Source organism: Salvia hispanica, chromosome 6 (assembly GCF_023119035.1).
Source record: "Salvia hispanica cultivar TCC Black 2014 chromosome 6, UniMelb_Shisp_WGS_1.0, whole genome shotgun sequence".
Classification (NCBI taxonomy): Eukaryota; Viridiplantae; Streptophyta; class Magnoliopsida; order Lamiales; family Lamiaceae; genus Salvia; species Salvia hispanica.
This window is the reverse complement of record NC_062970.1, coordinates 11,724,455-11,738,683: the sequence shown is the minus strand read 5'-3', so window position 1 is coordinate 11,738,683 and position 14,229 is coordinate 11,724,455. Positions and strand designations below refer to the sequence as shown.

The window sequence follows — 14,229 nt, the reverse complement described above, 5'->3', positions numbered from 1 at the left end:
CAATTCGTTTTAATATCACCATTCAAAATCAAGACATGATTATCACATCACTCTTTATTCGCACTACAACTCCAGATCTATCATCAAAATATGTCACGCGTGAGTGTTTTACAACACACATCACACGCACACACACAACACACATGCACGCACACCGAGGCATGCACACACACACACACGATTCACATACACACATATGCATCCCATTCATCAATTGGTTTCCCCTTTTCACTCGATCTATATGCATGAGGGTTCAAGAACACCGATTAATCGGTTAGATGAGAAAAGATTGATGTAAAAATACCTTTTCTTGATAGAACGAACGATAGAACAAAGTAATAGCCTTGATTCATCAACAATTCTTGAGTTTCAACTTCAATTCTTTGTAGAGAATGAAGAGATCTTGAATAAAATAGAAAACAAGTTGAAGAAGGAGTGGAAGAAGTGGGAGACGTGATTTGAGAGAGAGAGAGACGTGATTTATGGTTTTAGGTATAGAGGTTCTCACGTATTTATAGAGTGCAAGATATAATAATATCTTTAATTAAATAAATTAAAGATTTGGGAAGATATGTGGGAGGAGTTGGCGTGAATTATGGGAGAAATAAGGGGATTTTCGAAATCTTAGGCTATTTAATTAGCCTATGATTTAATTTGATATTTCACGGAGTAGAGTAAAATATCACGGAGCAGAATAAAATAATAAATCTCCCAATAATAGTGGAAAGTGGCGTGATTTTTGAATCCCTCCACAAGGAATCAAATTAAAATCCTAATTTAAATAGGATATGACAAGATCTTCTTAGATATGGTAAGATATGCTAGAATATTTATATTTATTGATGGAAGAGAATAAATAAGGGATCAAATAATATATTAAGATAATTCCTTCTCCCATATATAGGAGATTTTCGAAAATCTCCATGCAATAAGGTGGTTTCGAAAATTCCATAGAGGAATTAGAGAATAATTGGACTTTGGATTTAATTTGGATAATTATCCCAAGCAAATAATTAAATCCAAGAAAAATAGGATTCCTTCTCCAATAATAATAGGGGTCGAAAATTCCAATAGTATGTGTAGGATATTTATGAAAATCCTATTTAGTCTCACTCGTCCCTTGGGAAATAATTCGCCAATATATATATATTACCCCGCATTGAAAATTCACACAATCATTTCACAAATATCCGCCATTTTTACTTCCACCTCATATTCTCAACACATTGACCTTTCTACGGCCACGTTATATTTTTCACATCTTTGACTATTCAACAGCCACGTCACATTTTCCACATTTTTTACTATTCAAATAAATCTTAACTCCAAATCGCAATTAGGTCACAAAGAAATCATGCAATTAAAACACTCATCAATTAATCCACATGCTCCATAGCATTAAAAGCATTTAATGCAAAATTTTATAATCCGAAAAAATAGGGTTCAAAAAAGCGGGGCGTTACATTTAATATTGTTTGAAATGCCTACATTATATATATTTGAATTTTCTTAAATTATAAGTAATAAAGGATAAATTTGTAATGTATTAACTTAATTAATTACTATAAATTTGTTTTAAATATAAAATATCTAAAATGTCCAATATATGTATAAAAATTGTTAATTTAGTGCATTAAATCTTAAATAAATGTTATTACCGGTGAAATTAAGATGGACTGAATTCAGTATATTATTTATAGAGTCGAAGGTAATCTCATCCTATTCTATAAATTATATACCATATTTTGCATTTTACTCACCCAATCTGAATTTATATTTTGTGATAATTAATGATTGTAGATTTGGAGGTAATAATGAAGACTCATAAAAACCTAAGTTTGAAATATTTTACTCCTAATTAAGTAGGCAAGTGAGTCAATGTTTAATTTGTTAAGCAAAAACTCGGGCGCAGAGAATCACTCCTCTCATAACCCGGTTCAATATGTCCGGTCTGACTCATGCATATAAACGATGAGTATTTTCCCTTCCCTAAAATGTTTCTCTCTCTTATCTCTATGACAAATATTTTCTCTCTCATCCAAAATCATCAAATCATCGCCTGAGAAGTTCGCCGCCAACCTCTTTTTTTTTTGCTGATGGCCGGAACATTGGTACGCGCCGTAGTTCGTTTCTCGTGCTGTGTTGATTTTCTCTCGATTTTTTTAATTTTGATTGATTGTTATTCGTTTCGTGTCATTTAGGGTATAGAAATTCTGGAAAACATGATTGTTTATCTGCTAATTTTTTAATTAGGTGGTTACACGTAAATTGCGTCGCTAGCGTTTGGAGGAATTGCTGAAATCGGTTGCATTTGAAGCATTTCTGAGTTTCTAGGGTTTTGTGTTAGTGGTTGGGGAAGTTGGGGGATTATTTCAAGTTGCGATTGATTGATTGATATTCTTTAATTGCGTTGAAGACTGGGGAAAGGAAGAGAGGCGTGGGTTGAGGAGGATAATGTGTATACTTTGCGTGATTCAGAAGTGGTCGCGGAGGATTGCTACCATGTTGCCATGGCTAGTAATACCACTGATTGGGCTATGGGCTCTGTCGCAGCTCTTGCCCCCTGCGTTCCGATTTGAAATCACGTCGCCAAGGCTTGCTTGCTTGTTAGTGCTGTTGGTAACACTTTTCTGGTATGAGGTTCTCATGCCTCAGTTGTCAGCGTGGAGGGTCAGGAGGAATGATAGGCTTAGGGAAAGGAAAAGGTTTGAGGCTATTGAAAGGCAGAAGTTGAGGAAGACTGCCACCCGGAGGTGTAGGAATTGCTTGACAGCGTATCGGGATCAGAATCCTGGTGGGAGCAAGTTCATGTGCTCTTATTGTGGCCATATTTCTAAGAGGCCAGTTCTGGATTTGCCTGTCTCTCCAGGGATGGGTAATTCAGGGATATTGAAGGATCTCGTTGGCAAAGGTGGGAAGATATTGAATGGGAAGAATTGGTCAGACAATGGGTGGATATGTGGGCAGGATTGGCTGGAGAACGGTAATTGGGTTGTTGGGCCTTTTGCCGGAAAGTCCAATCGGAAGAGGAATGGCATTGGTGGTGGCTTATTTGGAGGGGATGATGATCATTGTCTTGCAGAAAAATCTTATTCTCGTGTTTTTCTTTTTGCTTGCAAAATATTAACTGCTTTTTTACTGAGCATCATGTGGATTTGGAGAAAGGTTTTTAGGATTAGTTCGTCCGGTGATGATACATCATCTGATTCAGAACGCAGAGGAATGCTGGACAATCAAAGCGAAAATGGGGGGAACGGTCAGGAGAGTAGAGGAGAGAAAGCTCGAAGAAAAGCTGAGGAGAAGAGGCAGGCTAGATTAGAGAGGGAACTACTGGAAGAGGAGGAAAGAAAGCAGCGCGAAGAGGTCGCAAGGCTAGTTGAAGAACAGAGGAGATTACGAGATGAGAAACTGGAAGCTGAAAAAGATCGCAGTAAGGGGTCTCCCCGAGCTAAGGAAAGAGATAGTAGAAAAGAATCTGAAAGAAAGCGCCAGGAAAGAAGGAAGGAGAAAGACAGAGGATCAAGTAAAAGCAACTCAGATGTTGAGGAGTTGGAAAAGCGAGTCGGCAAAGAAAGTGACAATAACAAGAGGAGTGACAGTGATAGACGGGACCAACAGAGAAGTACACCTGAAAGTATGAAAGCTCATGGTACAGAACTGGGGCATGGATTTAAGGGTGCTGCTGCAGGCAATCATAACCGAGGGAATGCTGGAACAAGATATTTTGATCGCATGAGGGGCACATTTTTATCTTCTTCTAGAGCATTTACTGGGGGTGGTTTTTTTGGAAAGAACACGAACATGCCAATTGTTTCAAGAGAACAGAAACCAAGCCCATTGCTAGAAAATGCTCAAACTGTTGCATATAGAAAAGAAGTGGCACAGCCTGACCAGGCTTCTGGTAGACCAACTGTAAATGTAGATGACAAGGGTTCTAACCGCCCGGTAAGTTGCTTCACGTGTTATGTTTTCTTTCTTTTGTTTGCTGTGTTTTTTTGGGGGGTGGGGGCTCAGTTGATGGGTGGGATCTGCTGTTGAACGCTAATTGCATTCTGTAAAGTATATATGATCTGTCAAAAGTTTTACTACTAATCAGTTATTTGATGTTCTGGGATATTTCATTTGCAGTTCCTAGTCTAATACTTATCCCTCATATAAAAATAGCACATCTTGAAATGACACGGGTTTTAATGCGAAACTGTTAAAGTAGGTGAGAGATAGTAAGAAAACGCGAGTGGAGAATGGGGTCCACCTCACTACAGAGAAAAAAGGTTACCAAAGATAGATATGTCTATTTTTATGGGACGGGGGGAGTAGTTTGAAATGCAACATGGGAAACTGAAATTGTGAGCTTGTAGAGAGATTGTTAGGCAGTCATTATCAGCGTCTAATCATTTAGTTGACATATTGTTTGAGATGAAATTCTCATTTATGCAATTGGTTCTTCTACAGGTGCTCATTGAACACCAACCAAGTACAGCCCCTAAAAAGTCGTGGCAGCAACTATTTGCACGTTCACCGCCTGTTAGTGCCCCCTCCAACACAAATGTTATAAGCAGACCAACTGGGAATCATAAAGCAGAAGTTCAGAACACCCCTTTTCCTGGTAACCCTTCCACAACACAATCAGTTGACAATCCTATCGATTTTGGGCTGCAGTCTCCATTTAGTCTACCATCATTTCCCTTTGAATCGAGTAGTAGCAGTACAGTTCTTCCGTTATCTTCCGAATCTATTCAACCTAAAAGGGCAGATAAACAACATCAATTTCTGCTAGAGGAGACAGAGGTTTTTGAAGACCCCTGTTATGTTCCAGATCCAATATCCTTGCTTGGACCAGTTTCTGAATCACTCGATAGCTTTCAGCTGGATCTGGGTTTTGTCGATACTGGAATGGAAAAACCATCTGCGGTGAAGACTAAATCTGCACCTTCCAAAGTTACCAAGCCATCGCCAATAGAGTCTCCATTATCGCGGTCACGTGTTTCAGAGGATAGCTCTAATGGCTTAAATGGCAATGGCACCTGGCAGATGTGGAATAGCTCTCCTCTTGTTCAGGATGGTCTTGGTTTGGTTGGTGGGCCTGTCAACTGGCTTTTGCATCCAGAGATGAACTTGTTGAACAAGGAAGATAATATGCGTCATGTACCACATAAAACAATGGCTTCACTGTTCAAGAAGGATGAACAAGCCTCTTCCGGACCTCATCCTCCCCAGCATGTTCTATTTGGGAATTCTCAAAATGGTGGAACAATTAATACATCTGGGCCTGGAATTTCTGATGGACCGTGGTTGCCAAGAACTTTATTTGGACAAACTTCTGATAATCAAGCGGCAATGAAGCCTATGGGGGAAATTGTTCAGAATGGCCTAATTTATGGAAATACTAGCGGACCTCCTGCTAACCATCAATTTGACATGTCTACTTCTAGTTGTTGGACTAGGTAAGCATAATATGCTGAATTATATTGCATACCTTTCTCTTGGTTTCAGTTTCCTGGTATGGCATAGTCAATTATAGAGAAATTTACTGGATGTGTGCCACACATTATCTGAATAGATATTGCTATGTGTCTCTTACTTCACATGTCTAATATTGGGAGTAATGTGTGTTTATTCGTATATTTGAATTGGATCATTAGCTTGGAATTGTTCTTTAGCCCACACTACGGCATCAGACACTCGTCGGAATGTTAATAGCTTATTCTAGGAATACTTTATACAGTGGGTACTTCTTTAGTGATCAAAAGTATATTTGGCCAAAGACTACATTCTTCTTTTGCCTGCTCATTTGGAGAATTTGGCCCTCCTAATTATACCTCTTTTCTTTTAGGGATGTCTTTCATAGGTCAGAGTCATGATGGAAGTTGGAGTAGGATTGGAATTGAGTTGATACTTCTCTACTGGTGCTCTCGATTGTAGTTGTCGAGTGCATGAGAACTCGACATGTCCATGATGTACTATGGGCTACAAAAAAATCCCCAGCTATGATTGGTCTTGTTAAGAATTCTCATTTTGAATATGATTTAAGATTGGATATTGCAGTCTCGTGTGCCATAGCCACCTATTCTAGTTCCTAACAGAAACTGATTAGGGCTGTAAAATGGTTCTTGTCAAATTCATTTGTATAAATTGGACGGTGTTTGTAAAATGGTTTGAATGAGCAATGTCTCATTTTGCTGTGGTGTTTGTGTTTGCAGAAAAGAATGGACAGTGGCAGGTTCACGAGAAAATGTTGGAAGCTCTCCTATGAATAGGCCTCACATCGGAGGCCTCTACTCACCACCGGATGTACAGTCTCTTTGGTCATATGAGTAGATAGGAAAGGAAAAAAAGAAAAAGAAGGAAACAATGAAAGACAAATAGCCTCTTGTGGACTCGATTTCCTCCTGTTGTGAAGAGGCAAATAGCCTCTTTTCTGGAGATCTATATAATACAGGATTCCAATTGTATCTTCCTTCTTTTCTATACAAGGGAGATTTTAATTTTAGAAAATTACTTGTGATCATATATGCATGCCGCGTTTCCAGGTATAATTAATTCCATTTATATGCTTTTCTTGTTATATACTTTCTCCGTACCATAGAAATAGTTCATTTAGGGGTTGACACGAGTTTTAATGTGTAATTGGTAAAGTAATAGAGAAGGAGAAAAAATAGTTGAAATTGTATAGTAGATGATAAAGTAAAAGAGGATGAGAATAAAAGATTCTAAATGGATATGAACTATTTCTATTTCTGTGGAACGGATGAAAAAAAAATATGACCTGTTTCTTTATACGGAGGGAGTAATCCCTATAATAATTCAGTGCATGTTTTTTTTTTTTAGAGAGAGGGATAAGCTTGATCACCTTGATTCATATGTATAGGGATCGTGAGAAAATTTCAGTATATACTTAGTAATAGAATTTTGAAATATATTTGGATTGGGATCGTGGTGGTGTTTGAATTTTGATTGTCTAGTTGTGAAATATATCACCAAAGGTTATAGTTCTACTTGAGAAGATCCTATGTTACTCTTTTTTCCAATTTTGGCTCGATCTTGACGAGATTTACATTGCAAAAATATCTAAATTAAATGAACCATCTCAATCTAGATGAACTCCATAAGATATAACTAGGGATGTCAATCGGGCTAACCCGTTCGGGTTAGGGCCAGCCCACTCGGGTCGCCGGGCTATTTGGGTGCGGGCCATTCGTGTTATAGATTTTTCGGGTCATAAATTTTCAGTCCTAACCCGTCGCATTTTGGGCTAACCCATCGGGCTATTCGGGCCTAAAAGCTTTCGAAAATAATCTCTTGTATCAAAATTTTCTTCTATAAAATGATTTTAATTTTAGATACTTTTTTCTTTTTAGTTTAAAATCATATAAAATCTTCAAATTTTCATAGTTTTCTTCAATAATACTTGAAAAGAAGTCTTTCATCTTGATCAACTACAATATAAATTAAAGCTTGTGTTCGTGTCATTATTATGGCATTGTTCGTAACTAATTCTTTATGAAAATTAAAAATCATATCTTACATGAATCATTATTAAAATGATAAATATATAAGATTTTGATGGGTTAGTTCTTAATTTTATCTTGGCTTTGGTAGTGGTAAGACACTAGTGGCGGATGATGGGACGGTGCAATAATGAGTTGAGATGGAACTTGAAAGCTGATATTGTGGGATCGAGTGAAAAAAGTGTAGAATGAAGATTGAATAAGACTAATGATTGTGTAGAATGAGATTGAGGATTCAAAAATATAAAAAACCCCTAAAACTTAATAGTATTTTATAATTAAAACTCACAACCCATCAGGTCGACCCGCAACCCGTTCGGGCCAACCCGTTTAACCCGCCAAACCATTCGGGCCAACCCATTTAGCCCGTTTTGTATTCAGGTAATAAAATTATAGCCCTAACCCGCTCATATTACCGGGTTGTTCGGGCCGGCCCACGGGTTTCGAGTTGAATTGACATCCCTAGATATAACAATGTGAGATCCGAAAATTAGAATAAAGATACAAATGTGTAACAATCAGATGGAATTCAAAATACAAGCATCAAAAATAAAACCTAGGCTTCTGAAACTTGACATGTCTGAAACTCCTCTATTTCCCCAGTTTGGTGTGGTGGTGGAGGCTCCTCCCCTTGCCATGTCCAAACAATATCCTTCAGAGATGGCCTCATCTCTTTCTTTACCAGCTTCTCAAACTCCAATGTATCTCCGTTCGACTTCTTCATCTCGACTAAATGAAAGTTCGGGGCAACCTCATAGATCTCTGCATCAATGGACAACACCCCTTTTCTCCCTTCCCTCGATCTCCATCCTTCTTCATCATCTTCAGTTTCAGACGCGTGGCTACTTCCTCTAGCTTCGAGGTGATGATCTTGGCGGTTTTGTTGGACGTGAACTTGATCTCTTTCTTCTGCTCACCGTCCTCGAACAAGCCAGAGAGGTCGAAGCCAGCTGAGAGGGAGATTATTTCAAAGGCATTCAGATTCACGGGTTCAGACTTCTTCATGTCTATATCAAGAATTGCTTCTTTCGTGTTGGCGTTTTTCGAGGATCTTGATTTCAGACCTTTACGAAACCAAGAATTCTCCATGATCTTGGATGTGGAGATCCTTGTGTTCGGATTTGGACACAAAATCTTGGAAATCAGCCTACGCGCATCAGGTGGGATCCAGTTCGGAGACTTGAACTCTGCCTTGCCAATTTTCCTGTACATCTCCATCAAGTTTGAATCCTGGAATGGAAGATGACCGGAAGCAACACAAACAAGATCACACCACAAGACCAGATGTCGGCCTTTGCACCATTATATCCTCGTCTGCTGATGACCTCAGGTGCAACGTAGGCAGGTGTTCCGCACATTGTGTGAAGCAATCCGTCTTGTTGCCTTGTTTCCACTAGAGCACTCAATCCAAAGTCAGAGATTTTCAAGTTCCCATTTTCATCCAGCAGTAAGTTCTCAGGTTTCAGATCCCGGTGATAAACACCCCTACTATGGCAGAAATCAACAGCATTGATCAGCTGTTGAAAAAGTTTCCTCGCAGCGTCCTCTTTCATCTTCCCCTTTGTCACCTTGTTGAAAAGCTCGCCTCCTCTTACATACTCCATTACGAAATAGATCTTCCCCTTGGTGGCCATAACCTCTTAAAGCTGCACAACATTCGGATGCCTAACAAGTTTCATCACAGAAATCTCTCTCTTGATCTGTTCAACCATCCCAACCTTGACAATCTTCTCTTTGTCAATCACTTTAATGGCCACACTTTCACTGTTGTTGATATCTCTCGCGTGGTAGACCTTCGCAAAGGTACCTTGCCCGAGCAACTTCCAAACTCATACCTTTGCATCAAGACACCTCCTTTACTATCCATTCGACTCAAGACCTACTTTACAAACTAAACTTCAAGAAAGCATCAACTCAACCGTCTTCGCATACAATTATTCAATTCAAGAAGCCTAAATTCCCATACGCCACACATATAAAAAGGGAAAATCCCAGAATCATAAACCGTGAATGGATCTGATAAACAGTACCTGAAAAAAAGAATCTTTCACACAACCCAACAAAAATAGCAGAAAACGAATCAATCTACAAATTCAGATACCTTTTTCAATTGGAAAACCAGGGTGGAAGGAGCTGAGTGCGCGTCTCTGAAAGAGCAGAAATTAAGCTGATGTTTAGAATTATACACATACATAAAAGAAAAGTTTTGAGAATATTTATAAAATTGGCATTTTAAGTTAAAAATTATTTCCTCCTTTCCATCTTTAAGCATATAGTACTATTTTTCTTTTTGAGATAGTCGCATCCCAAAAGACACATTTTTTCGCCACGAACTTTTATGTATTATTGTTTTGTAAGTTACTGATTAGAAAATAAAGTAAAAAAGATGAAAAAGTACACGAAGTGTTCTTTCTATTTTAACAAACGTTTCATCTTTAATGGGATAATCCAAAAAGAAAAACATTTAACTTTTAATATGACAGAGAGAGTATTACATAAAATCTCGCGCCAAAAATAAAATAATTCACTTACAATAGGACATTACGATAGGATACGGGACAATAATGCTAAAACATGTGACAAACCAAATATTGATACTCTTTAGAGATGGAGGAGAGTAATCGGTAATATGAAAAAAGGCAATCCGCCGTTAATCATAATTTTAATTTTATTCCAAGTGGAGAATGTGGAAGATTTTGAAGAGTCTCATGGTTATTTTTTGGGCCTATAAATATGAAATTTGGATGTTTACTATGTACATATTCCTATTTATTATTTCCTCCGTCCCATTCAAAATGTTTATCTTTTTTTTTTGGCTCACTCAAGATACCCATTTTTTATTTGTTTGAGAATAAATTCCTCTCTTATCATTAAAATATTCAACTATTTTTTTCTCTCTATCTAACAATTCCTCGTAAAATTGTATATCATTCAAGAATGTGGACATTTTGAGGGGGATGGAGGGACTAGGGGTGTCGAAACGGGTAGCAGGTATCGGGAAACCCTCAACCCGACCCGCTATCCGCCGGGTAGCGGGTATCCACTACCCGACGACAATGGGAAACGGGGCGGGATCGGATAGTTTGTTTTAAATTTTTGCGGATATGGGTATACCCGCTACCCGCGCGGGTATACCCGCTAGACCCGATAATACCCGTTATTTTTAAGATTAAGGTTTTCAAATATTTTGTTTTAGTTAATTAGTTTCAATACACTTTATTTTCAATTATTTGGTGAAAGTAACATTTTTATTAGTTTAGTATCTTTAGATTAGAGATTTAAAATATTTACACTTTTAGTTGAAGTTATTTATATTGGACTTTTTATAAAAGTGAATTATTTTTTATTTTATATTAAACTTTTGAATGGTGATCTAATTTTGGACATGCTTGATGTTTCTATCATATTTGCTTATTTGAAATTTGGATTTGCATTATATTTCATACGTAATCATATTATATTTAAGAGATGAGAAATTACCATATTTGTGCATAGTTAAAAATTATGCAAATACAACAAAGTAAAAAAACTACAAATCTAAAATCATAGTGTAGCAACTAGCAACGATCCCAAAATTCATTCCAGAATTTCAAACCATATACATAAAATTATTGTATTAGATGACTAGCATTAATGATAAGCGAAAACTAAAAAGCATAATACCATTGAATAATACTCCATAATACACAATTCAAATTATGCCTACGAGTTTGGATACCCGCAACTGCGGGTTTGGGATACCCGATGCGGGTATGGGTTACCCGTTTAACTATACGGGTCGGGATTGGGTAGTATAAAATTGAAGTTTTCAGATACGGGTACCCGCAAAATCTGATTTGGGTACCCGTTTCGACACTCCTGGGAGGAGAACATCTATCTATCTATACATATATAAAAGACGAGTTTTGGGAAATTTTGAATAATAATGTTGGATGAGGGAGGTATTTGCAATAAGAAAAACTATTAAATTATCTTTCACTTGAACTCATTAAATTTCGGTAAGCACAATTTTAAATTTATCCGGCAGTTTCTATCTTCAAATATAAAAATTGATTATAAATTAATTGCATAAAGCATTTTTTGAAATAAATTATTTGATATTCAGGTTTATCCAATGTTATACTACCATCGTAATTAAATTGTGAGCCTCTCATTAGATTATGATTTCCATCGTGATTAAAACAATATATCTAACCGTTAAAATATGGAATATAATTCAAAATAAATTAACATGTAAATGATGATTAGGATGTGACTCTTAAATTACTACTAATATCTCACATCTCCTATTTCCATATAGTGTTCTTCTATTTCCATATAGTGTTCTTCTTCAACATTATTGTTATTTGTTCATATCTAAATTTAGTTAAAATATGGGATATAACTAAAACTAAATCAATAGGTAAATGATGATGTTGAAGGAGAACACTATTTGAAAATAGGAGATGTGGGATTAGTAATTTAAGAGTTCACAACCTAATCATCATTTACATATTGATTTATTTTGAATTATATCTCATGTCTTAATTACATACACAAGTAATATATAGTGTGGGGAGTGATCAATTGCTAACTTATTATTTAATTGCTAACTACAATTAATTTAAGGCCACATGATTTTAAAATACGTGTGGTCTACAATTTGCCACGTGTAATTTTCGTTTTTATTAATTAAATCGAAAAAATTTTTAAAAAAAAAACGTCAAATTAGGGTTTTGGATGAAAATGTCAATATAGTGTTTCGAAAATATCAACACAATGCTTTGAGAATGTCAACACAAATTTAGGATTGACATTGTATATGCTTTATATTGACATATTATCTTAGCTGTATTGACATTAGCTTGTGTACGAAAAATACGAAAATTCTAATTTTTTTTTTCAAATTTTGACGTCGGAACATATGCATGTAGTATATCGTTGGAATCCTTATAAAATTATCTTTAATTTGATATATGTTATATGAATTTAAAGTTTTGGGATTTCTTTTAAAAGTTAGTTATAACTAACTTGACATTAATACCCCTATTGATTTTTATTGGAATTAATCCTATAGCCTTATTGACGTTTTTTGTTGATCGTATTGACATTTTGTGGTTAATGATCTAGGCCTTTAATTTAAATATCTAATGGCTATTATTGAGTTGTAGTTAGCAATTAAGCATTGAGTTAGCAATATAACACTCCCCTAGTGTTTGTTATAGCATATCTCTCACCATGTAGTATTTGCTGGCAAGTCTGTGGAGAGCCAAAGGCGTCAGCATGGAGGTCCATAAGCGATAGGGTGGGGTGGTTAGATTTCACAAAATAAGGGGGTGGGTAGTTGGGTGACTTGGGTCTGAGTTAGGCTTTTCACATTTATTTTATATTATTATTTTTATTATAATCTTTTAAAATAAAATAGTTTATTTACACAAAATAATACTATTAATATATTTTTAAGACTAGCATTAAGCTTAGGGGTGGTGAAATTGGTTACCCGCAGTTATCCGCACCCGACAAATAGGATATCCGTATTCGATTTCAGCCAAATTCGTTGTTCCAAAATCCGTTCCACAATATATCAGAATCATCCGATACCGTGTCGGATATCCCGTACCCGATATTGTGGGCACCTATACCCAATATATGTGCGTGTGTTGTACATAAAATTACATACAACCTGAATTATAAAATATGTGTGTGTGCTGGACATATATAATATACTCTTATAAAATAAAATTTACATACAACCGTGAATCCACATCATAAGCTTTGAAATAATAACTACGTAATATTCATAATTGTGTAACGTGTTGATGGAGAAAATCTATCTATTGATGCACATCATCATGCATGAGATAGATTAATATATATGTGTGTGTTATGTGTGTTGTACATAGAATGGAGAAAAGAAAAGAAATTATACACTTACTGACTTACCTAAACTCTGGCGGCTGGAGGCGTAGGCCTGTGGCGGCGGATAGAAGATCGTTGAAGGGATGGAATTAAATTGAAGAGAGGGTTAGAGGAGTATTAAATGATTTATAGGGAAATAAATATATGTTAATTAACTAAAATAAAAAATTTGAAAACCTTATAGCCAACAATGTTTACTAATTTACTCTATTAATTTTAGTGACTTATTTTGCATTAGCCATATATATTTATTCTCAATGAGTCTCACAACAATAATTTAACTTTAATATAAAGTATAAAAAAATGGCATATGGCTAATGCTAATAATATCGGGTATTAACGGGGTTTTAATGGATATACCCGTCGCAAAACTCTAAAACACACTACCCAATCCTGCTTCATTTCCCGTTATCGTGGGGTATCGGGTCGAATGGGAATTACTCGTTACCTGTTACCCATTTTGCCACCCAGACCATGACTCCATGTGCAAAAAATATGTACTCCGTATTTCTTAATGGGAGGGGTAGAGGAGGAAATAACTAAGGGCATCCGCAATGGGGCGGACGATGCGTTAACCATCGTCCGCGCCCGATAGATCGTCCGTGGACGATGTGCGGAGGATACCCATCGTCCGTCGCATCGTCCGCCACTGTGGACGACGCGGACGATGGGTCGCGGATGATGGGCACGCGTTTCCGATTTTTTTTTGAATTTTTTCAAAAAAAATTTCTTATTTAAACTCTACTATTCACTACCATTTCACACACTTCAATTTCACATCTCTTCAATTTCTCTTCAATTATTCTCTCTCATCGACTCAAAA

At 36.6% G+C, this 14,229-nt stretch overlaps 1 protein-coding gene and 1 pseudogene across 2 annotated transcripts; one reads left to right on the top strand and one right to left on the bottom strand.

Annotated features, from left to right (window-relative positions):
• The first annotated feature begins 1,995 nt into the window (after positions 1 to 1,995).
• Positions 1,996 to 6,508, top strand: LOC125193608 (stress response protein NST1-like). 2 transcript variants are annotated; one of them, XM_048091440.1, is made up of 4 exons: positions 1,996 to 2,111; positions 2,254 to 3,945; positions 4,453 to 5,444; positions 6,201 to 6,508. In XM_048091440.1, exons 2-4 carry the CDS (start codon positions 2,455 to 2,457, stop codon positions 6,316 to 6,318), a joined length of 2,601 nt encoding a protein of 866 aa, XP_047947397.1. In that variant the 5' UTR covers positions 1,996 to 2,111; positions 2,254 to 2,454; the 3' UTR covers positions 6,319 to 6,508. The 2 variants fall into 2 exon arrangements, with proteins under 2 accessions (XP_047947397.1, XP_047947398.1); XM_048091441.1 differs by lacking the exon at positions 6,201 to 6,508 and adding an exon at positions 5,834 to 6,160.
• A 1,441-nt stretch (positions 6,509 to 7,949) lies between these two features.
• LOC125197350 lies at positions 7,950 to 9,409 on the bottom strand (annotated as a pseudogene).
• Between the last annotated feature and the right edge of the window lie 4,820 nt (positions 9,410 to 14,229).

Excerpts from the sequence above, each read along its gene's own strand:
- LOC125193608 (XM_048091440.1), top strand. The coding sequence starts at position 2,455 with ATGTGTATACTTTGCGTGATTCAGAAGTGGTCGCGGAGGATTGCTACC. Across the intron at positions 3,946-4,452 it reads ACAAGGGTTCTAACCGCCCG|GTGCTCATTGAACACCAACC; the intron begins GTAAGTTGCTTC and ends GTTCTTCTACAG. Across the intron at positions 5,445-6,200 it reads ACTTCTAGTTGTTGGACTAG|AAAAGAATGGACAGTGGCAG; the intron begins GTAAGCATAATA and ends TTGTGTTTGCAG.